A 25587-nucleotide genomic window follows, 5' to 3' on the forward strand; every position below is an offset into this window, starting at 1 on the left:
GGTTTTATCCTGCAGTTCTGCTCCCAGAAGGACTTGGGCACAAACTGGACAGGTAGATGTGTCTTAATAATGCGAGGAGTGGTCGGAAGTTGGTCTGCAAGATCTTTACCTTTGTGAAGAGAAGAGTTTGTCTTTGACTGACAGCATGAATAGATTCTAAAACATCATACCTAATGGAAAAGACAGTCTTATATAGCGATTGTCATTTTACATTTATCATGGCTTCTTGAACTTACAAACTAACAAACAGATGATGAAAACATTCATAGGATATGATCAGGCAAAAATAATTTTCAAACAACATGTATTTAAGGGGAATTTAAGAAAAGAATATTCTCAATTTGCTTAGCTGCACTGCCTACAACTTCACTGTTCTGGTTCCCTCTGCTGGAGGAAAAAACAGAAGGACTTCAGTTTTTTTTTTTTGTGAGAATCACTCAAGTGAACCAACATTGGAACTTTTGATGTAGAGCAAATAAGGTAAACACTAAAAAGTTAAGGGAAATGGGGTCAAAATCCCCAGTGGATTAATCAATGTGGGCTCACACTCAAATATAATTCAGGGTCCATTCATTGGATTTGACATGATTCTTTCGGCTTGGTAACGGCGTTGCATTACCGTTCACAGAAAAAGCTTTCTGTATCTTTTCAAACAATATTTATAAGCTTTCAATGCTGTTGAACGAGGGTATTATTTTGGCAGCAGCCCTTTCAGCAAAGACACGACTGAGTGCATGTACACAAAGACTAATGTCAATTCATTCATTTTCTATACCACTTATTTGTGCAGGGCTCCAGGGGGGCTGCATTAAATTAAACAGGTTGGTGACCACTGGCCTACAGGAAGAGGCCCCACGCCCAGGAATCAAACTCAAAGCCTTCTTGCTGGGGATCGATCACCATTCTGTCAAGTCATGTCTGAAATCGACAGGAAGAGAATATACTGTACATAGCCTACATTTGGTGTAAAACATTATTTATGGCAAATATACCGTAACATCAGATAGGCTACATGAAAAATGTGGATTCAAGGCATATCTTTTAGAATTCAACTTTCAGACTGATAACTGCCTTGGAAAGTTGTGGAGTCTGTAAACACAATGTGGTCTATTAAAAACACATAATTTCAAAGCTCTAGCATTTTAATGACTCACCATGACATGTGGCAACCTCATATCCATTGTTTCTTTTGCTTCAGAGCAGCCAATGCAGTGGAAAGCAGCACATGCACTTGTCTCAACAGCTTCTTTTTCAAGTAAGTAATTCCTAAAGGCCAGAAGGAATTGAAAATCACACATGTTTTACTGCTGATATATTGAGAATCACTTAGGACCTTACACTACTGGGTATAATTTCCTTCCTTTTGAGACTCTGGTTCATATTAACATAAAGCTGCAGCACAATATTTAACCAAACGGATCTGGCAGAGCATATGAACCCTTTCTCGTCTCATCTGCTGGACCTTGCTGTGCTCCAGGATACTCTGAATCCATGCCCAGCCAATCAAACCATACGATCTTAAGAATCATTGCATTGAATCAATGCATTTTTATTTTTGTGTCATTCCAGTTTGCTCTGGCAGCACTACAGCTGCCTGTGAGATTTACCATATTGTGTTTTTGATCATTCTATATCTACAGTAAGGCTCTTCTTATTTTAGGGCTCTTCTTACCACAGGCAAAAAAGCAAACAAGTATATTTCTGCAAACCTCCCCAAAAGATTTAAAAACAAACTATAATTAAAGATTTATATTCAAAGCATTATAAACCATTGCTTGTTACACACTTCAAATAAATCACGTCAGAAAAAATCAACGCTCACAATCTTATCAGATATGATAGAAATAAATATTTCTTCTTTATTTACATTAGGACATAACTGTAGTAATATATATTTGATGTTATGGAGTCAAATAAAGAAAAACTGTTACATAAGGATTAATAATATCTATGTCAAAAGTGAATCAGATGGGGAGACCTGTTCATAGAGAAATATGAACAACTTCATACAGCTGGTTTATAGCTTCTTGCTGATTTCCCAAATGGTTTCACCTCATGCCTCACATCAGGCCATAATTTGGAATCTGTCAGTGCAGATGAATCGTCAGCCCCTAGAAATATTACATAATCGTACACCAGTCACCAGCAACACTTTTGTACATTGAAGATTTGTGAGGCCAAGGGAGGGCAATTTAAATTCTGAGGTTACCATGTTGTTCACCTGATAGTGAAACTTTGACCCTTATTTCAGTCAATCAACATACAAAAGTAATACAAATGCCATTATTTAAATTAGCATAACTAAAAATAAAAGAAAATAAGCTGTTACAACAGTGGTTAAGTGGGTCCTTGCATCTGATTTTATCAACATGATAAACTGATCCACTTCTGTCTCTTCTGATGTGCAGCCGGTCTCTCTCCAGAACTGAGCATGTGCATAAACACAGCATTTTTGTTACAAAATAAAAGGTCAAGCCTCCTTTTTGTCAGATGATAAAGCCTATTTCTAAAAAATATTGTCCTAACCATCCACCATTTTCTTCCTGATATGCTGTGAGAGTCGTGATGGCTGCAATGACACAAAGGGTGTAACAGCTCCGGCCTCCAGCTCTTCCCTCCTGCAAGACGAGCTGCAAGCACTGCAGGGTCCTCCAGGTTCTTAATTTTGGGGTGGAGGGTACAAGCCAGGTAAAGTTACATGACAAATAGTTGAGCTATATAGTCCGAGAGAATGTTTCGGTGCTGAGTTTCATGCCAGGGAATAGATGGTGTTCATTGGTGAGTGAAGCTCAAGACCTCCACCAAAGTCCAGGTCCCTGACATCTCTCCTGGTTCCAGTGTACTGACCAATGAACGAGCCGTCCTCGTTGAATGGCATCTCTCCTCCTTCTCCATAATCCACAAGACTGTCATCGCTGTCTGATCGCTTTATCATTGCCTCCATTGAAAGCTGGCCTCTTTGAAGCCCTCTTTCTTCCTCCCTAGAAATTAAGCCAAAAAAAAATTCAAAAAAAATCAAAGTTATTCAGAATGGTACATTTTTTAGCACTAAAGGAGGAGAAATGTTTAAAATACAAACATTTAATTCAGTTTGATTGGCAGTGATACATTCACAATATGCATGTGCGTACCTTCGAGGATAGGGCAGAGTAGAGACACGTGCTATCCTGAAATATAAAAACAATTTGTTTGTGATCATTGAATGGGAGATGAATCAAATTTCATTGATCATACATTATAAACTGCTAAAAACCCTCTTTTAAAAGCTCCAAAGAGCTATAGTGTCTCAATTGTATAGTTGAAATGTCAGTAGTGTCAACGTTTAGTTTGTTCATACCTTTCAAGAGACCTTGGTTGGTTCAGTGCAAAAAGAACAGGGTTGAGATTTTGGGTATAGGGGGCAGGTTTAGATAGAAAGGGCAAGGTAAATACACACACACAAAAAAACAAAAAATCAGAAGTCAGTGTAATCATTATCAAAAAGTTATCATAAATAAGGTCATAAATGCTGTAACTGGATTTGGTTTGAATCTGTGCAGCATCATTTAAAAATCTTAAGTCGTTTAAAATTCAGAGACTAATCAAAGGTACCATGTAGAGTTTATGAGCAGTGATTGTACTGTGGAACAATATTTTTTTTTTACAAGTAGAACCCCAATTTTGTTATTATTCTGCACCATGCAGGCATGAAGTGATTGAAGTTTCTGCCTCCCATTGCCTGCTGTAACACCAATTGCCAGTTGGTGGCAGTAATGCACATACAGTATATACACACTCCAGCAAAGGCAAACATGACTATTATATTTAGGAAGAAAAAACTGATTTGCAAATATTTTATAAGGAAGGATATGGGCTCAGCTTTAATTAACCAAACACAATGCTAATGCACAGTTACAAAGCAAATGGATGTAAAATGTTTTTGGGAGATAAACATAACAGAAAGTGGCAACTTGAAATCAAAATCATGCTTTCACTTCAGAATCAGTGATATTTGTTGTGAGTGTGTTTTCTTCATTTTCCTAAACAACCCGTCTGCTGAAATGCTTACCGATAATCAAATGATCCCTCTTGCTCTTTGTCATCCACTGGCTCCAGTGAAATGTCCTTTTTGTCCCGGACTGAAATGAAAACAAAGTACCTTGTCACAGGAGAAATTATTATGTATAATAGTCATTTTCATTATTGATTAACTTTGCCTCTTATTTTTTTGAGTAGTCTGGTTAAGAACCCAGGATGACATATCCATTATTTAAATAATCTCGGATTCATTTTCTGTATATTGATTTGTTTATTAATCTCCTAATGTAGGCTCATGCATCTCTAGCCAGGAATCATCACTGTACCTGGGTATTTCCCCCCTCGGCTCCTCTTGATGAAACAGACTACGAGAAGTATGAGCACAATGAGGGCCACAGCGCACATGATCCCGATGAACCAGCCCTGTGTGGAGATGTCCACCTGATCCTGAGCGTATACTGAGACACACATAGAAATAAAAACACATCAAAGTCAACTTCCAAGATTTTTAAAGTGTTTATTTTTTAAACTAGAAAAATTGAAGGCAATACGTTACTTTCAGTGGTATAGTGTGGTGACTCCTCTGTGTGCCATTCCCCTCTCCCGATTCCGGTTCGTGCTGCCACAGAGAATCTGTACCGAGTGTAGCGGTCGAAACGGCGGACCGAATAGCTTGTTACATTTGGAGGGAACTCCTCAACTTGAATCTCCTCTCCTCTAGTGGCATTCACTGTGGCGAGAGTAGGAACTTAGGTGAGTTTGGAGAACCCTTGATGCTGCTCGAGTGCACAATACTGAGCTGTTAAGTACCTCACCTGCTCAGCTTGTGCCTTTGTTGCCCTCTTGAGAACAAACTTAAGTGGCACTCTGGTCTTTGAGAGCATATTTAAATACACTATTATGTGCTTCAGGATTGTAGACTTGAGTGTCACATAAAACACTCTGCCAGCTTTAGTGAAATAAACCACTTCCTTTTATGTTATCGAAGCATTCATGTGCCTCCAAGGACAACTGAATATCTCTACATCAGACTTTGAAAAGCTAAAATCTAGTAAAACAGAAACATTTTAAGATGTGTGCACTGAGAGTGTTTCAGGTGCTGTGCTGGCAACTGCATACCTGTCTGGTATTTGAGAGAATACCCAGTGATGATACCATTGGGTTCTGCTGGCAGGTCCCAGTCGACATAAATACTGTCCAAATGCCGCTGTTGGATCCTGAAGGATTTCGGAGCAGATGGTACTACAGATAAAAACGCACCAGGAGATGATAAACATGAACTTTGGCAAACATCACAAACATCATTTCTGATTTACTTGAGCTTGGAATAGGACACTCGTATTATATCTACAGTTTCATTAGGTGGGAAATAAACAACTTTTTTCTTACTTCCTTCAGGTGTTGAGAAGTGTATACTATTACTGGGCGGTCCTTCATATCGATTGTTTGCCACCACTATGTACATCTTGTAGTTGCTATAAGGTATGAGATCAGTGACCACTCCTGATGGCTCTGCAACATTGTTGGGAAATGTTTGAGACTTCATTCCTCTGTTGACTCTGTGCCACCTCAGCTGGCTGCTGTCCCTCCAGTAGTAAACCTGAGAGAGAGGGAGAAGCATCACACCCAGCATTTTAATTCTGCCGCACTTTCAACAAGTCTTTTTTTTTAACACCTGTTAAAGAAAATTTTGATTTCCTTCACATTGTATGTTTCAATGAGACAAGTTTGTCAGGCATCAAATCAACAGCAACATATTTTCATTAAACCATTTGCCATGTAAAAACCAGTTAACTACCACTAATTATCAATAACAATTATCAATAATTGCTCAAATATCTTTAAAATGAGACAAATGGTACACGTTGAACTACATAGAATACAAAACAAAGATGAATAAAAGAGTTTGTCTGTTTGATTGTCAGTCCAATATCTACAGGTATGTCCTACTTCTGTTGACATGAATGTAAGGTATACTGTATTTTAAAGGTAATGATCCCATAATAAATTCACAATACACGCACCTTGTATTCCTTGAATTCTCCCATGATAGAGCCACGTGTCACTGAGTCCCAGTGCACAGTCACCTGAGTGCTCTCAATGTCAGACACTCTCAGGTTCAGGGGTGTGCCTATTGGACCTTTGGGGAAAACACAGTGACACAGAACTTTGTGTTTTGTCATTAATGAAAACAAAGACATGTGACGATAAAGAAAACTTCAGAAAACACTGAACACTAAAGATTTCAGATTAGAGCAGAAATATAAATAGTACAGTGTGTATGTGATGTTGAATTGCTTTCCACCAAAAAAATTACAGAATTACACAGAAATGGGCAAACCTGAATAAACATAACATTGGATACTGCATAAAAGGCAAAAATACTCAAACTTCATTCCATGGGCTGATGTTTTGGCAACAATGTGCCTTCCTTGGATCTTAAGCAGGAAGCATAGCTTACAAGTTAACAGTGAAGTACAACACAATTCTTCTGTGAAAAACATACTGTGATGATATTACATGATAAAAAACAACAACAAGTATGAGGGAACGTTTTCAACTGAATATTAAGAGATAACAGGATTAATCTGAGCTATACTATGAGAAGATTAGCCTGAAATCAATGACACAATGACATACAAAATACTTAGTGTATCTCTATATTACAGTGTAATGCAATAGATTTAGGTACTTACGGTCTTCTCCAGAGTAACCAGTCATAACAGGAGACTCTGGGCCCAGCCCAAAGTCATTGACAGCCTGAACTTTGATGTCATAGGGAGTGAAGGTATCTGCATCATAGATGTAGTATCTCAGCCATTTAGTGGTGGCGTTTTTCCACTCCTCTCTGGAGTCTCTCCGTCTCCACCACACCAGGTACTTCAGGTGTGGCCCGTTCCAATCTCTGTAGTTTAGAGGCTGAAAGAAAATTCACAGCAACCAGCCATGTTTGTTTTTATTGTAGTATAAACTAAAAGTACTCAACAGAGACATGTTAAATATAAATGTGAAATTACCTCCCAGCTGATCTCCATGTTGTTCCTCCACGTACCCACGCCCTTTACGTTCTTGGGGATGACATCTGGAGCTGTGCAAAAAAACCAATGGGGTGGTAAGATCAATAAGATCACTTAACTAACCATCACTTGGATGTAGCTTTGTATGTTCAACAAGCAGAAATGAGAATGATATCAGTCTTCTCATCTTAATAACTTAACATGTCACGTTGGGCTGATCTTCAAAAATGCGCTCCACATATTTCTCCTTGCTAGCTTACAATTTAATGTCTCTGACAATAAACATATGTTTTAGGAGCATCAAACTCACGTGCACCGCTGGTCTGGAAACGCACAGATGGACGACTGGGGCGACTTGGCCCGATTTCATTTATAGCGATGACTCTGAACTCGTAGTAGGTGAAAGGTATAAGATGCAGAATGACAGAGTTGAGATTCCCAGGGTATGTTGAAAGGTTTTTCCACTTCCCTGGGAGCCAGTCATCATCATCATACTGCACTAAGAAATCTGTAACGGAATGATAAATAGATTATCTAAAAAAAAGAAAGTGCTGGTAGATACACCAAAACAACATTACCCACAAATGTTTTTATTTCTGTGAGTTAATTTCATTTTTCCGGCACTTGCCTGTGATGGGAATGTGGTTGCTGTTTCCAGGAACCCAACTGAGTCTCACACTGCGTTCATATGGGTCCGACAACTCCAAGTTAGTGGGAGGATCTGGACGGTCTACACACACAGATGTATACGAACAATTAAAAAGCCTAAAACATTGTATGGTTGATGAAATACAATTTATCTTAAAGGTGTCATACCCATCACCATTAGGCGTGCTGAGGCAGATTTCTGGTCCAGTTCACTCTTGATGATGCAGGTATATTCACCCTCATCGCCTGTGTTTACATTTGTGATGACCAGATTTGATTCATCCAGAGTAAGTCTAAGGATCACAGGAGGTGAATAACACAGGTGAGACCAATATGTATATACTGTCTATGAGAGGCTATATTTCCTTATAATAAAAAAGGCCTACCTCCAACCAAGAGTGAGCTCTTTTTTGTTTTTCATCCAGGTGGTTGTGACCGGAGTAGTGGCATCTGCTGATACCCCACACTCAAATCGCACGTCAGTTCCACGGATGACTTTCATACTCTCTGGTCTTTTGACAATTAATGTGGGCTCTGAGAAGGATGGAAATGTGTTTGTGTATAAGATATAATTTAAAAAGTTATAATATGAAACAGACTGAGACTCACCTTTGACCTCTATTCGAGTTTGAGTCTCATCTCTTCCTGCGATATTGCTGACTACACATAAGTAAGTCCCCTGGTCCTCCATCTGTATCCGTTTGATCTCCAGAGTCCCATTACTGAGGGTCCTAAAACGATTTCCTTCAAGATTCCCTTGTCCATATCTGGACCTGTGTAAACAGACCCATAAACATATTCAGATACACACACACACACACACGCACAGTGAGCTGATGTCTCAAGTCAGTCTTTAGTCTTCAGTGTCAAACAGTGTGTTCTTACCATCGCAGTTCAGGGACTGGAGAACCAAAGTAGCGACAGTCTATCAAGGTACGAGTGCCCTCTATCACCTTCAGGAGTTCATTCCTGGGACCAAGAATACGTGGTGTTGCATCTTGAGAAAAAGGAGAAGTGACATTGGACAAGGGAAATGTACACCCTTGGACAGCTCGCCTGTCTGTCACACTCACATTGACACACATTTAACTTAATGTCTATGTCTTTGGACTATGGAAGGACCTGAAGAGGCACAAACCTCTCACTGTGATACCACAGTCTTACCCACTGAACCACTGTCCTGCCTTTCATTTTCATAATGTCTCACTTTAAAAAAACAACAACAACTATACCACAGTGAATTAACTTTAACGGGAGCCTTGTCACGAAAAATGCATAAGAATGTTTGAATGCACATGATATATTGTGTTTTTAATTGATGATCCCATTGGGGAACCATTCAAATGTCATGACTGTGAAAGAAAAACAATGTATTACACTATAAAAGTAATGAATGATAGAATTGTAACTTACGTAGCACATTGACAAATGCATTGGCCAATAAGTATCCAAACTGATTTGAAGCATTGCACTGGTAGACTGCAGTGTTGTCAACAGTCACGCTGCGAAAGCTGAGTGTCTCTCCTGACACCTGCCTGTTAGGGTCTGGTAGAGCACCTGAAAAAAAAAACACAAGGAAAGAAAAAATAGAGCAGTACTATTACCGTTCAGGTTTATTTTCACAGTTTATGGCCATTACCTCCGAAAACCTACTTTCAATTGGTTCCCCATTGATGAACCAGCTGATTGTAGGACGAGGTGCTCCATCAGAACGACACACTAAACGTCCATTTTCTTCAGGGGCCAAGACCAAGTCAGTGGGTTTCTCCAACCAGAATGGAGCCGCTTTGAAAATGCAAGTATATATATTGAATGACATTGTGCAGTAAAAACATTAAGTACTGAATGGCAATGAAGATGTGTCTCACCCTTGACCCTGACGGTTATCGTGTGTTCGATGTAGCTGATCTTATTGGTAGCAGTGCACATGTATTCGCCAGCATCATCAAAAGTCGCCCTTGGGATTTGAATCATCTTGTTGAAGTTCTTCACTTTCATACGTGATGTCACCACCAAGTCGTCACCATCCTTGGTCCAGGTAATATGAGGAGTGGGCCTTGATGATGACAAACAAGGCTTTACACAGGATGACTTACATGAAACCATACTGGATAAAAAAAAAATCTTTGTGGTAGAATATTAACAACAGCAATTAATATATAATACTATAAATAAATAAAAAAAGGTTTAGTGTTCACACTCACACTCCTGCAGCGATACACTCCAGGAGCAGTTCCTCCCCTTGCAGGACCAGTTTGGAGCTGGATGCACCTGTGGGTGACAGCCAGGTGGGGGCAGCCTCTGCAACTGTTCGAGCTGAGGAAGGAGAGGAGTAAGTTTAGTGGACCTTGGTGACCCTTTTTTTTTTTCTTTTTTTTTTTACAGTAGTATGTTGTAGTGTAGTGACAGGTAATAGTAATATATTAAAGGTTAACTATGCAAAAGTACATTCAGGTTATATACAATCTATTGCATACATATAGGCCTTTGTGATGCCTAAGCATGTATCCAAAGTGACATTTACATAATGATGTGCAGTATGCTGTGCACTTATTGGCAGGAATCAGGTCTGAATTATGAAAGTGCAATTATGAAAAAAAAAAATATGCTAAATATTTTGATTCTGTCTTAAGTAACATTACTCAGTCACTTACCATTCTGCAACTAGCCTACTGCATTTCACAATCTGCTTAGCCATGTAGTCTTCAGGTCATATGTAAACACTTGAAAATATGTCTGAAATTTCACCAAAATGATGAGACAATGGCAAAAAAACAAAACTAGACATTAACAACTGTAAATACTCACTTGTAATAACTTTAACGACCACTGGCATCTTCTGCTGAATGACGTTCTTGTGTGGGAGACGGGCATTACAGCAGTAGTCAGAGGCAGAGTCGTTAACCAGAAGATTGGAGAAATACAGATCTCCGTTGATCCCCATGGAGACCCTACGGTCCTGCCGCACAGCCTGCGTGGTGGGGAAAGCCGTCTGAATTGGCCAGTTGAAAGGTCTCGCATATGAGCCTGAAATGGAAGACATTAATAATAAATTTAGCTCAAACAATTCACTCAGCTAGAGTGCTTGTTTGATTAATAAACCAATAAAATGCCTTCTTTTAAGGCTTAGGTGCATTTGACCTTTTATGATCCAAGAAGAGCTTTAACTCTACAGACACTTACAGCTGGTCATCCAGTAGGTTTCTGGTTTAGGCGGGCCAGGTGGAGGGTCACAGGACAAGACCAGAGGCAAACCAGCACTCACCACCACAGGCTCCAAAATCTCCTTTGGCCATAAAGGAGGTTCTACACAAACACAGAAGAATACAGGTGTCCAGTTGAGCCAAGCTACAAGGTTCATGTTTGTTTTTTGATGATACTGCATGCCAAGAAATTGCTTTGCTTAAAAAACCTCATTGTCCCTGTTCTATGTATCCATTCAGTTGTGAAAAGACTAATCAACTCAATTAATTTGAAAGCGCTAAGTATCCTGATTCAATGATTATTAGGGGTGTGTTGTTGTGTAGTAATATGCAATATTTTTCTAAATATAATATACAGTATATAATAATTTTCTTGTCAACAAATCCATGGAAAACTGGAATTAGCATCACTGTTTATCCACAGTCATACTGAAAATTAACAATTTGAGTAATCTATTTTCATAGGAATTCTTATGAAATACCATCCATTATAGATCTCTGTAACTCCAAGTCCTTTGCTTTATTAGATACAGAAATTATAGTTGTTGTATTGTTGTTGCCTCTTCATTTCAGGGTGGCAGAGATGGACTGAGTCACTTCTCACGCTCTGAGGTCACTGTAAATCTCCTGTCACTGATGGATCCAAACAAACAGCTGATTCTCTAAAAGTCCCTCTGCTGAACTTACTGTATAGTCGTACTCTGATCTTGTTAGAGTACGCAGAGCCATACTCATTGGAGGCAATGCACTGAAACTCTGCCTCATACTGTTCTGGATTCTTCCAGGCATAGATGTCCAGTGTCCCCGAGCGCCTGCGCATCGATGCCTGAGGGTCACGTGCCACATTGAAATACTTCCCGTTACGCCTCCACGAGAATCTTCATGATTGAGCAAAAAAAAAAGAAAGTGTGAAGCAGAGGAGATAAAATCAGTGAGGTCATTTGCAGATAATGATGTCAGCTTCAACGAAATGCATCAGCTCTTACATGGGATGAGGGGTTCCTTTGGCTTCACATTCAATGACCATGGTGTCTTTAGGGTCAACAATATGCTCCTTCATTGACTGCTTTATAATGGTTGGGGGTTGTCTGACTGCAGGCGGAGAAGAGAAATAAATCAGCTTTGTGTATTATAAACTTTGTGCTGCAACAAAAATATCACAGAAAGATACATCACTGACTCACTTTCCAGAGGAATGTCCAAAGCCCAAACACTCTGCCATAAAAGTAGCAGCAGCGATGGTTTGACCAGTGTCCCCATCTTTATAGTTCATTTAACCCAGCAATACTTTTGATCACCAGTTCTCCTGTAAGTGGAGAGAAAAATATATAGATATAGATTTTACTGAAGCATTCACCTTGCAACAGTAAACAAAGTAAGATTGTGGGATCAAGCTCAAGATTGATTAAATGTGAAATATTGGATAATTTAACCTCAATTTCACCTAAAGTTTTGATAGATGTCTAAAGGAAACCATAGAAGTCAACCAGGAATAACTTATTTACATAGTAAATTGCATTAGTTCTTAAAAAATGATCCATTCACTTTTATTTTTGTAATGAAAACTGAGATCTCAAAATAACTGTAAAGTAAATGTAGTGTAGTAAAAAAAATATTTCCAAAGTAAAAATGTTCAATTAAAGAAACAATAGTATTTGAAAAGATGCCTTCAGTCATCAGCATTACTACTTATGTCACACGAAACAGTAAGAAACAGAAACTCTAAGCCAAATAGTTTATCATAATTTTCACATAGTTTAAATTAAACTGTGAGGAACAGTACAGTAAGAAGTGCTTCTTTATATCTCATTTCAAAATCTTTTCATCAAGCCATTGCTGTAAATCTGTAGCATACCACGAGTCTATTGGTATGAACAACAGAAAAAAGTATGTACCTTTATCATGTAGAGTCAAATCAGGGCTCTCTCCTCCCCATCTCTGTGACTTCCGCTGTGCATCGATAATTCCAATGACTTTTCTCTCCAGGAAATTATTCTTGTTTGTGCAGTATATCAATTAATTCCCTCGGTCCTCCAAACATCAGGTCAAGAACCCTAGAGGAGTTCATACACTTCAGTAATAGAGTTTCTTTCTGCCACTGCCACTTACACTCTGCCCACCCATCTCATGAATAATGAATGAGCACCATACGCCACCTACACCTCACCCACCACACTTCACTTGTTCTGACCGGGCTCTCATAATTGTGAACAATCCATCTCCAACAAACACAGCCACAAAGTTTGTTTCACACAATAAACAAACCAAAGTTCCTAGAATCGCAGGGCCATTCGATGCAATTCTCACAGACACACACACAAAACATATTTTTCTTCAAATTATTTTCTTGTCCTTATAGCTGAATAATGTTTGCTTTGACCTGCTCCATTGTGAGAGATGAGGAATCAGTTTAGTTCACTGGGTTGGGCCAAATGAAAGCACAGTTGCAACAATTTGCATTCCTGTTGGTTTTGATGACATCAAAATGTGGGAAGAGAGGATGAAAGCAATGTTTGTTTCTCATATGAATTTTACATGTGGCAAATTTTCACACACATGACTCCAATGCAAAAGTCCAGACAAAGGATAGAAATATGCAAGCAATACATCACACACAGACCCTGTTTTAAAAAAAAAAAATCTCCCTCACTTCTTCCTCCAAATATATATATAGGTTTTGACACTCAACCATTCACATGCATATCCTCAGATGAGGAAAAGGTCATTACCATTCAGCAGAGAGAATCCTACGGGGGGGAAGGAACTGTTCCCTTTTCCTAGACACAGCAACAAAGACGCAGGAGAAGCTGTATTTGTGTTAGACAAAAGCCATCTCACGACTGGAGACAAAGTCCTGACCTGTGTAGGCTTTCAGGCATCCACACAGGGCTGTGTGTACAGGCCAGCACTGACCGGGCTAAACAATGGCTTGGCAGGGGGGGAGGTAAGGGTAAAACGAGGTGGCTGCTACCTACAGATTTTATCAAACCTGTAATTAAGTTTGATATTTACAAGTCAGAGAATAAAACGTTTGTATGAAATGTATTATTGATCATTACTTGATTGCTTTCCTTTCATATACTGAAGGAATATCAGAGCATTTGTGATATAAACCATTAAGACTCTCATAGCTGTATAGCTGATGCTCTGAATCCTCTGGCCCTGAACCAACCTGAACGTATGAAATACAAGTTGATGTGCCACACACAGAAAACAAAGGCAGAAGGGGTATGTTGAGCTTCTTGGCTCTCGGAACGGGCTTTTCTCCCCCATGCATTGGACTGAAGCAGGCCTGATCAGTGCCATGCACCAGATTGCACAGTGAAGAGGCAGAGAGGCGCACGGAGCCAGCTCATTGACGACAAGAAGGTCTCTATGCTTGTGGGTCTCCTTTGGCACGTGTGCCCAGGGCTCGGCTAAGAGCAGATGGTGTGTGGGAGGGAGTGTCCGATCACACAATCTGCCTGTTCAGACCCAGAGCACCTATCATCTGCATCTTTGACGTCACTGCATCAGGGAGGCCGCAAGAAGACGCTGGAGAGAAAACTCATTAAGTCATCATCACTGTACAATCAAAACATTACTGTCTGACAAATGTTACCACTGTGATTCTCACTTTATGGCGAGATGAGAATAAACCACGGCAACATTTTCTCAAAAGCATCAAGTAATAGGACTAAGAGAGAGTCTTCAACTACAGCAGTGGCTTGAGCAAGATGAGCCTAACACATATCACTAAATCATTTATACTTTAATACTGGGTTCAAATTGTTGATGCACTTATGTGTACATCATTTTGATGTTGAAGTAGAGGTGGAGCTCACTTACTTACTAGAACAATGATCAAAGATAATTAAGATCAAACTACAGCTAAGACTGAACGGAGGGGCCATTAGGTCTGAGAGTGATTGTTTATACATTTTTAAAAATTGCATAAATTGTCATGTGTTGGCATAGCCCAAAGCAGTGATTGCTGGTTCGATTCCTAACTGAGACAATCTTTACAGCATGTCACTCCCCCAGTCTCTCTCCCTGCTTTCCTGTCTTTCTTCACTATCCTATCTAACAAAGGCATACAATGCCCCCCAAAATAACCATTGGATGTTGGGGGGTCATCAAAGTAACTACAATTGATCCTGAGGAACTTGAAGATCTGTCCCAAATTTAATCACTTCCATCTACAGTAACAGCTGTTGAGACACTTCACTCAGACATCAAATGTCAACCTGAAAGCAACGCTGAAAGGAAAGGTCAGTGCATCACCAAAGTCTTCAGGATTTGTGAGCACAGGAACATGAACAACTGTACAAAATATCATGGCCAGATGTCAAGAATTTGTCTCAACCATAGATGTGGACCAGCCGACCCTGCAGTTGGATTTTTAATATAAGGTAGTGTAAAATCATTCAAATAGAAGTCAGTCATCTCCATGGCAGGTGAGTGAGCTGAATAATATCGAGGTCACTCTGATACAAATCTGCTGATGCACCCGTAGACCCGTCCCACTTCCTCAACTCAGACTGTGACATCATTAAGACCTTCACTTCCACTGATGATGCTTGGCTGTCTTGAACAAGTGTAAGGCCTCCATAGCTCCATCACAGAGTCACGCAAACATGTCATATTGTGTACTTAAAAAAAAAATCTCAAACCAAAAGTTACAACTGGCTCAATAGAGTATAACTAGTGAATATTAGGGTTCCTACCATGGACTGTTTTCTCTGCTCCTGGGTCTCTGTTTCCGCTTGTTGGACTCCAGACTACTTTTGTTGCCTCCAGTATCAGGGTAGAGTCACAGCAGCATCTCCAAACAGAACTTCACGTTTCCAGCGGCGTCTGTTTTTGTTGATATTTGTCACTCCATCGTCTTAAAGCAGGTGACAGATGAGATAACGGAGGCTCATGTGGTCCATCAGTCTGCCCCAAGCCTGGGTCACACGCCTAGCAAACAGGGCCTGGGAGCCTATCATAATAAATCCATTGTGAAATCCACACATAAATATAACGTCATCCACGCTGTGAGTGGGGAGAGCAAAAGCTGACGTGCCACGCACAAAGATGGCAGATAAGATTCAGGTATCATCAAGCAACTATTTTGCAGCAGTCAACCACAGCTTTCTTGAGACGTCAGCGTTTTTTTGGTTTGTTTGTTTTGTATATTTTCATTTGTGCTGTTGGATTACCAGGATTTTAGATGTGGGGGTGGGTTACTGACCTTGTATCTTCACGCTGGCTGGCACGAACGCGCACTCTCGGTCACAAAGCTGTTTCTGTCTGAAACAAAGTCAGTCTATTGTGGACAGGGAAGGCAGAGCTTTCAGACACATGGGGAGAGGGAAGGGGGGTTTAACCCATCACATTCAAGTGACTTCTCCTTCATTGATAAATAATTTGCCAGGATCAGGCTGATTTATTTAACAAGTTGTGGTTGTGAAAAGTTTAAAAATGACAGGGAAACAAGTCTTCATAAATATGAATTTATTTTACACGTTTTAAACATGGGATGATTTATAAGTTAAATTAAAAGAAAAGTGCATTTTCAAAGAAAATAGTAATTGTTTCAATATAATTGTATCACATATGCAGGTTTTGCAGTGTTTTAAACAAAGTGCATGAGAGTGCTTATATCATGTGCATGTGTGTTCTGTGCATCTATGTAAAGAAGTAAAAGAATATGCTATATATGTACAGTACCAGTCAAAGGTTTGGACACAACTTCCACAAATGACCTGTTGTTAATATTAGCAACAGGTCTCACAGGTGTCACATACCACTACATACATGGGAGTGGGAAAAAATATATAATCTAATCTTATAATTGTCCTCATTTGGTGAATCTTTTTCATTGTATTTAATAATAATAAAAATAAAATAAAAAACCCTTATAAAAGTTGGTGCCAGTTCCACCTCCTCTTAAGTTGATCAACCCAGTTGTTGCCATTGATCCTGCACTGTTAATACCATGTCAATCCAATAATCCGTTTTTGAGACATGTCCCTCTGACCTCAAAGTTATATTTCATTTTGGCATTTAAAAGAAAAACCCAGGGGAACATGACAGTCGTCAGTGTTTACCATCTGGGGGGCAATGAACACCTAAATGATGGTGGTCCATCCATTTGTTGTTATTCAAGATTGATAATGGTCCAAAAATGGTGGACTGATCAACACACTGACATCATCAGCCATAGAGGAAAGCTGCTTACATGACTAAAACTGACCTCTGAGTCAGTGGAAAACCTTTTGCATTTCATTTGCTTTCACATACAGGACGTTATACTTTAAATTTTGCTGTTGTTTTGTCCACAGCCTCCGTATTTCTGTCTGGGATTTGCTTATACCCACTCATACCCATCTTTGCTTCATCTCCCAAGCCCTCTCACTCACCCAGTCTTTAGTTCTGCTAAGAGCTGAGGGCTCTGCCCCCAGCACCAAACACAGCCTGGCCAGCTTGGGTCGGTTTCTCTCCAGGTAGGTCTGGGTGTCTCTCTGCAGCTGCTGCAGCGGCCCCGGTCGGCTCTCATCCAGCGATACCTCACCACTCAGCATGGGGTTGAAGCGGAAGTAGACGTCTCGGGCGAGTAGGTCGTCCAAAAGGGTGTGAACCCCTTCAGTGTCAGTTGCGCTGCAGATCAGGTTGCTGATTTTTGCCCTCAGGCTAGTGGAAGTGGCCGGACCCCTCTTCGCGTTGTCGTAGCGACCTGTGCCGAGTGACAACACACACTGGAAGGGCTGGTTGGGCCACAGCAGCCGGCTCTCGTGCACTGCCAAGGCACAAGGGTTGTTGAGGAGAATTCCTCCGTCCTACAAAGAGACACAGAGATAAATAAAGTGAACAGGACAAGTACTTGGTTCAGTATTGACCCACTCTAAAGTGTTCATGGGAGACAAAACAAAGAGCCCCTTCAAGTGATTCTGATTTACCAATAATGTGTTCTGCCTCTCGATTTAACAAGGTTTATTATTTATCAAGTGCAATGTTGATTTCGGGATTGAGTGGGTTAACAGAGTGTTGTTTTATGAGAGCACAAATTAGGCTCTTCATAGATTAATGTTTTATTTAATTCTTTCTTTGAGAAAACATGTTTGTATGCTAAAAATTAAAGTTGTGTGTTGGACAGTTAAACAGTGAGCTGAAACTCACTGTAAAGCTGTGTTAAAGTTGGGCAAGCTGCAGACTCAAGTGAAATTTGTCTGCCAGATCATCACTATGATCGACCCCTTTCAACAAACACTGTAAATTTATTTTTTACAAACATTTAAATTCTCCCATAGCAAATGTCAAGTGTGGTGTCCTACCTGGTGAATATCACTTTTTAAGGGGAACTCCTGGAAGTATCCTGGGGCAGCTGATGACGCTCTCACTGCCTGCCACATCTGGTAGGCCGAGTCTCCTGCGTAGCGGCTGAGAGAGCCTGGTTTATGGTTGTAGTTGCGGAAAACGAAGGCCTTAGGAGTGGTACCCCAATTTACCACCGCACTCACTGCTGAAACCTGGGTAGATAATGAGAATAACTCTCTCTTAAAAACACTGCCAACCCACATTTGAATGGTTAAAACCACAATTGGTGCTAATAACAGTTTGAGCCCAGTGGAGCACTTCTACATCGGCTCTGACCTCATTAATCCGGTTGTATTTTTCTCAGTGCTGTGGGTCTGGTGACAATTTTAATCATAAAATCAACTGCTCCTGTGCAGTGTTCTTCTTACCTTGGGACTTGACTCCTCTCTGGCTGTTTTAATAAGCACTCTATTTCCCAGCTTCTCTCTAAATAGGATGAAATCAAAAAAGATTCAGCCCAAGCAGAATGTGTTGTAGAGAATTTCCTATCTTCACCAGATAGCACATGTATAGTTTTGTGAGAAGCCATACTGTAATATTGTCTCCCATGTCTCAGTGTTATAGTAAGAGTGACTCCAGCCCATCTTCACGGTGCCAACCAGAGGGTTCTGACGAAACACTTCAGAGCCAAACCGACGATACATGTCAGCACACTCCTCTAGAGAAAAACGGGCCAGACCCAGCATGAAGGCTAGAACGGCACCTTTAATTAACACATGCAGAGACAGAAAATATTAGATTCATGCCAAGAAGCGTCAAGAGGTCGCTGAAAATACATCACGTTGCTATTTTTTGTTGTTGTCACCTGTGCTCACGCCACAGATGTAGTCGAACAGCTGGTGGATCTTTTTTCCTGTCTCATCTTCCAGTAGCTTTAACACCTGCAGAGGCACCACACCTCTATGAAGAAAAATACACACACCATGATGTTTTAGCACATCTACTCATATCTTTGGGTCACACTGTGTTTTGGCCATGATTATTTCTTAACCATTTTAAACAAGATTCTGGGTTGCGCCAACACATTTAGTAGATAAAATTGTTGGAAAATTAATTGGAAACTATTGTGATAATAAATCATAGACTTTTTGTACTGGTGATATTGCAGGATTTGATTAATAATACAAAAGATAAACCAACAAATAAATCCCATAGGTTAAGATAACGCTTAATTGATTCTTGGAGAACATTCAAAGTTCAACCTCAACTTTAGTTTCTATTAAGTTTTCAGTTTTTATTTAAAATTATGATTAGCTATTTTTTGTTCTATTGATCAACTATCTCTGGGTTACCAGATTAAATAAACAACTTGAAAACATTTCCAAGGCCTTTTTCAACTTGTGATGAACATTTTTATAGACAAAACATTACACTGATTAATGTAAATAAGAATTGAATTCTCATTCTGGTTATCGCATGGGGGAAAAATAACCTCATTAATTGATTATCTGACACTAACCTTGTGCCACCACCATCAATGGAGAGCACTCTGATGCCACAACCTCTGACTGGATCCACGTAGCCGATTAGAGCCAAAGTTTCTCTAATGGCACTCTGAAGCACATGGTCGTCTCTGAAGGTTCGCCGCTTTCTCAACAACGTGACGGCAATTTTCTCCTGGAAACAGAACCACCGTTTTTAAGAACTTACAGGGGTAAAAGCAGTTTCTTATTAAAAAAACGTGATTGCTTCACCTCCAACAGACCTGCCACGTCAAAGCTTTGCACGAGGGGTAACGAATAAGGTGTTCATTGAGCGCCTCCACACAGGCAATCAGAGATCCTGGAGATGAAGCCAGTCCCAGATTGCTGATCAACGTACGTGTGATTTCCTCCGCCTGCCTCCGACTCACGACAAACTGACAAGTTACAAAGATGGATTACTTACTACAGAATGAAATGTTGCAAATAATAAATGACATGATACACACATTTGAAATTTTCAACCCACCTTTTTGCTTAATATTGCTGCTGGTGAAGCTGTGGCAGGTCTAGGTTTACTCGTCTGGGACAGGGTGCTCAGTTTTAGATAAGAACCCAACAAGTCAGGGATGGCACTTGTGGGGTGGCGAAGGCAGTCCATAAAAGTTACGGTCTTAAATCTCTCTGAGGTGGCGGATCCAGGGTCCATCTTCATGAGAAGATTTCTAACAGCGTCCTCATCCAGTCCACTTTGACCCTTGAAATATTGATTGATGTGTCTTGCCATTTGGGAATGGTTCTCCCCAAAGTTAGTTGAAATATGGCTGCTGTGGAAAAGGCCTCGACCTTCAGGAACGATGGGTTCCCCCTGCTTCTGCTGTGACGTAGCACCATGAGTTTGTGAGGCAGATTTTGTTGAGTAGTAATTTTTGGAATAGCTGCTCTTCTCCAGAGGGTTAGGGCTCTGACCTTCATCTGTCACCTTTGCACCAAAATACCTGTTGATGTGTCTTGCAAAGTGAACGTAGAGATTGTTAGATTCCACCATTGTTGGCTCAGTAATGGGTTTGACCTGGGGTATTTCAGCTTCTTTAGATGTTACGATGTAAGTGTTTTGGATTTTTTTCCTCTTCTGTCTTCTTTGTGTCCCTCTTGTGGAAGACATGGTCTCCAAGTTCTCCTGATGTTCAACTTTTTCAAAAGCCCGGGAAAAGACAGAGTTAATGTGACCAGCAACATAACTGTAGCTCTCACCAAATCTTGTTGCCAGAGAGCTGATGTGAAATAAATGCACTCCAGACACTCTAGACATTTCCTGGGTTGGCGGACTTGCTTCTGAGCTCTCCTGTCTGTCTTTGGAGTAAGAGACCTGCATTGTGTCTTTGCCCTCTGAAACATTTCGCTCTCTGGTTGCTCGTTGACCATGACCACGTTTTTGTGATCTGCCAGGATCTTCTGGAGTTGCGACAATGAGAGTGGCATTTTCAGTTAGAGGTACGACATCCTTTCTCCTAAAATAAATGTTAATGTGTCTGGACAGTCGATTAAATGATTGACCAAGACGTTCTCCCAATGAAGTCCAATGAAAACTGTTCTGACCATCCTCAATGATCCCAATGGGAGCTTTGGCTTTGAATACATCCCTATTAGAGGATGAATACAAACGCACAATCTGAAGATGCTTCACCTCTGGGGTTAAATCTCTGAGGACGTGGTAAGAGGTAGAGCCTGTATTACTGCATTTTAATGTCTTAAAGTTTGCTTTTCTTGTAAATCTGGAAAGAGGAGGAGGGGACTGCAGTGAATATCTGGGGACGTCCAGGCAGAGTGATTCTTTGGCCAGGCATTGGTGCCTTCTGATGAGGCTCATGAGGTACCTAATTTTGCAATAGGTCCTCAAATTCCTGGTCACAGAACTTGAACATATGTTGGCGCTGAGGTAGCGGCCCATCTTAGACCTGATGTGTTGATCAGCAATTAATCAAGTGTCACCCTTCAGCCTGCATTGATTAATGCAGCAGGGGCATCTTCAGCAAGAATCTATGAGGGGAGGAAACAACAAAAAAAAGACATTAAAACAGGACCAAAGAGTCTGCAGCCATGATAACAGCTCTCAGAGGCATTACTCTGAACTGAATGCAAACATGCTCCCAATGACAATGCTGATGTTTAATCTGGGATAGTGTGTACTACTTTAACATTAACATGACCGACAACATGTGCTAACTTGAGTTAAACAAAGAAGAGCTGAGAGAATCATGTGTGTGAGTGTGTGAATCATGAGTGTCTTTGTATTGTTAATGTTGACCTCCCAATAAGAGACTGACTGGTCACACTTGGGGGTAAAAAGGCATTACAATTTACCCACTAGAGAGCTTAAATATAGGAGTTTACATTGACTCACATCCCCAGAACCACACAGCATGGCCAAAAAAAGTCTGTTGTAATTTAAATATTCATAGGAACAAAAATAAATACAGGTCATATAAACTGTATATCAACCTATACAAAATACAGTGTTCAAGAAAATAATTATCTTGTAAAATATTGAGGACAAAGTTTGAGCAAAACAAAAAGTGCCAAAGCATGACAGAAGGTTGTCCTCAATGTCCTCAATGCATGTGAGTTCAGGGCACTCCTATAAACAAATCACTCCGAATGGAGAGTGCATGCTTTCATGGTGAGCTGATCAGACTGTGTACAAACATCATGTGCCACAATAACCACGTACACTGTTTCCAAGTACTGTGTACGCTCAGGAATGTAACATGAAACCTCAGGGCAAGTAACAATCAGTCCTCACAGCCTGTAATTAAGTCTCTATCTTCTTTCAATTTGTGTAATTTATCTAAAAGAGGATACAACTTCAAGAATACACACATAGCTTCTTTTTTTTTATAAGTTATGCTTATTTCCCTAAGACAGATGATTGCACTATATTCTTTTTTGAAACAAGATGCATCTATAAACCCTGACCTATGCACAAAAAGCAGAGAAAAGCAAACATCTACTATGGTTGCTTTACCCTTAAGTCGGGGAAGGTCATGATCCAAAGTAGCTTAAAGCTCCTTTAACCTTAACAGAAGGTATCAGATACAAGCACACACCATTTATAGAGTTACCTCAAACACAGCACCTAGTTCTTCTGTCTTTGCACTTCCTCTTCAACCAGTGTTGTGTCCTTTGTAATAAATGTAGAACACCACTTCTGACACACAGTCAAAAACACTGTTTCACTATGTTTTGACACCTAATTCAATCCCTCTAACATGCAGGGCTGTGAAGTTATTGGCCGAGCTGAGCCGAGGGGGTGGGCCAGTTTGACCAATGTTCAATGAGACCATACAGGCTTAAGGTCATGTGTTGTCGCTGCTGATTGCCAAGCACAGGTCTAAAATTAGGGAGGGGGAGATAACTTGAGGGTCTCGGTGAGCTGATGTTGTTCACTGCTTCGTTCTTACGTGACAGCAAATCACATTCTGGCACACAGACGCACACCTCCCTCCTACACAAACAGGGCTGTGACGCATTTCAATTCTTAGAAACTGTACACAGGTCTGAAACGTGACACAAGACCGTTGTGGTAAACAGATATTATGCTTCAGACTGTAAGTTACTGATTCATTCAAGTAAATAATCACTCAGTAAGTTACAGGCTGTAATTTGAAGCCACGCTTAAAATACATTTTTAGTCATTAAAAAGAAAATGTAAATCAGGCTGACCCTTGTTTGACCCTATATCACAGTGTATTTTCTAAACACTGATGTCCTATAGCCACAACTCACAAGAACACGCTGTCCACAGCAGGGTATTGTTGATGAAACAGGCTCACACCAGTAGGAGCTCACTCTGTAGTGTCTCAAGTGGCTCAAAGAAAAGCAGTGATTCAGATTATAAATATCAAGCCAATTCAGTTAGTTATGGTTTTTTGACTTCCCTTTATTGCCACAATGACAAAACACAGATTTCACTCAAACAATATATGGAAAATATACCCACTGAACTTTGACTGACCTGAATAGTTGCTATTATTTCAGACTTACAGTGACATCTAGTGGCAGATTCCTGACAGTTTTGTCCAAATGCACCTCATTTTGACACACGTGAGTCTGACAGGAAATTGACTGTATTTCGCCTCACTGATTTTCAGCCTTATCTCTGTATATTTGCTGTGGACTGCACTATTACCCTTTTGCAAAAAGGCTCTTTTCTCAATTCTTCTTTTTTTCATTTTCTGTTGTTCAGTTTTATCAAGCTCTGTTGTAGATACATTTCTTTCTATGCTTAATATCAAGTTTAACACCATATATACATTTTAAATATTGCAGTTTAACAGATTGCAGACACTGACTGAAACCTGTTTTGCAGTGATTTTTGCTCTTATGTTGCAACAATCTATTACTGTCATTTTAATTTTGTATCCCTCTTTATGAACTGACTGATACATAGCGAGTGAGCCTAGGAGCTCTATTTTAAGAAACCAAAGGGCATGAAGAGCTTGGCACAAGTCCATATAAGGCGTGTCCATGTCATGCCATGTTTTGCTATTTTAATAGTGGAACAAACAGACAGGTGAATCAAAGCGGCCACACTTCATCTTTTAATGAAAAGGATAGTTCAACATTTCGGCAAATTGGCCCATTGCCATAATCCCTATAGTCATAGCAGTAGGTTCGTTACCTTAATTTGTCGGTGCAAGTTGTTTTCGAGGTAAATTCATGCAAAACCGCTGATGCGTGTTCCTGTTGAGGGCAGTTTTTCAGCAAGCAGTCGAAAACAACTCTGTCTCCTAACGTTCTGTTATTATCTCACAGCGTGGTGAATGTGCAGGTCACAATTTGTCCATGAGAGCGTTTTGGAGTTGTTGGATTGTGTATTATTTGATGAGTTTGATGAGGGAAACCAAGAAATCCCATTAGCCTCCGTAGTAGGGATGCACATGATTAACCGTTTAACCGTTAACAGATAACAAGAACTTTGACCGATTAATACTATCGGTTATTTATTTATTTTATTAGGTCCTTATGTCGTCAACTCATGGGGGCGTGTCGACACGTGCAGAGTTCACGGGCCTTCAGTCATATTTCGCAGCAAAAAGTTACACAGGAGGACTGACAGTATGTGCAGCAGCCCCCATGAAGGAAGGTCAGACAATAAATGTAGCCTACACGGACATAGATGTGCATCACCTGTAACAACGGCGCTGGAAAAAAAAAAAAAAAGAGGACGAGGACGTCGCTGCTCTCCAGCCTGTTCACCTGCAGCTCTCCTGCAGCTCCACAGAGGAGCTGTCAGAGGAGCTCTGCTGTTCCTTCAGCCTGGTGTTTGGCTGCACTTTGTATAAAAACAGTTCTACATTGGACGATCTAACCTCCCGAGCACGATCAGCTGAGACAGAGCGCACTGATCAGCTGTCGCGGCGCACGTGTGTATTTGACGGCAAAAAAAAAAAAAAAAAAAAATTGAAACCAATTTTTTTTTTTTTTTGCCGTGCGCCGCAAGATTCTTAATCTTATCGGTTAACGGTTAATAATCGGTTAACGAGCGTCGGTTATCGGTCAGAAAAAAAATTCAAAATGTGCATCCCTACTCCGTAGCGTAGCTCTGAGCAGCTCGCGGCTCTGCTCTGCCGTTCTAAAAATAGCTTGCACCAACAAATAAAGGTAACAAGCCTACTACTATGACTATATGGCAATGGGCCAATTTGCCAAAATGTTGAACTATCCCTTTAATCATGGGAGTGTTTTGGGTGTAACATTCAGTAAGCCAATCAGAGCACCATCTCCCATTCCTAATAAAAACTATTGTAATTCACACAGATAGATTTTATGAGACTGTGGTGACAAAGGTGATGAAGGTTAAACATTGTGGATTTACCAGGTAGTAACATCTCATAAAGAAGCCATTCCATCTAAGTACATTTTCTAGTTGTGGGTAAA

General features: G+C 40.3%; 2 protein-coding genes across 4 annotated transcripts; both read right to left on the reverse strand.

The window, feature by feature from the left end:
- Positions 1–1833: 1833 nt before the first annotated feature.
- On the reverse strand, positions 1834–16162 carry nfascb (neurofascin homolog (chicken) b). 3 transcript variants are annotated; one of them, XM_085782402.1, is made up of 29 exons: positions 16101–16162; positions 15592–15721; positions 12781–12939; positions 12070–12191; positions 11872–11977; positions 11573–11763; positions 10866–10988; positions 10491–10709; positions 9887–9998; positions 9551–9738; positions 9336–9467; positions 9096–9239; positions 8568–8679; positions 8292–8455; positions 8069–8216; positions 7851–7975; positions 7663–7764; positions 7345–7542; positions 7035–7105; positions 6714–6936; positions 6042–6157; positions 5407–5617; positions 5137–5259; positions 4574–4747; positions 4344–4475; positions 4049–4118; positions 3338–3349; positions 3132–3167; positions 1834–2981 (listed from the first exon to the last, which is right to left on the reverse strand). In XM_085782402.1, the coding sequence occupies exons 4-29, from the start codon at positions 12143–12145 to the stop codon at positions 2750–2752; spliced, it is 3540 nt and encodes a 1179-aa protein (XP_085638528.1). In that variant the 5' UTR covers positions 12146–12191; positions 12781–12939; positions 15592–15721; positions 16101–16162; the 3' UTR covers positions 1834–2749. The 3 variants fall into 3 exon arrangements, with proteins under 3 accessions (XP_085638528.1, XP_085638527.1, XP_085638529.1); XM_085782401.1 differs by lacking the exon at positions 16101–16162 and having other exon boundaries at positions 15592–16014; XM_085782403.1 differs by lacking the exons at positions 3338–3349; positions 16101–16162 and having other exon boundaries at positions 15592–16014.
- A 187-nt stretch (positions 16163–16349) lies between these two features.
- Positions 16350–22882, reverse strand: LOC146984871 (calcium-independent phospholipase A2-gamma-like). Its single transcript, XM_085782404.1, has 9 exons — positions 22770–22882; positions 20177–21687; positions 19932–20084; positions 19686–19843; positions 19032–19126; positions 18758–18929; positions 18595–18652; positions 18184–18378; positions 16350–17688 (listed from the first exon to the last, which is right to left on the reverse strand). The coding sequence occupies exons 2-9, from the start codon at positions 21596–21598 to the stop codon at positions 17230–17232; spliced, it is 2712 nt and encodes a 903-aa protein (XP_085638530.1). The 5' UTR covers positions 21599–21687; positions 22770–22882; the 3' UTR covers positions 16350–17229.
- Positions 22883–25587: the final 2705 nt, after the last annotated feature.

Source organism: Trachurus japonicus, chromosome 7 (genome assembly GCF_045865225.1).
Source record: "Trachurus japonicus isolate A0001 chromosome 7, Traja_1.0".
Classification (NCBI taxonomy): domain Eukaryota; kingdom Metazoa; phylum Chordata; class Actinopteri; order Carangiformes; family Carangidae; genus Trachurus; species Trachurus japonicus.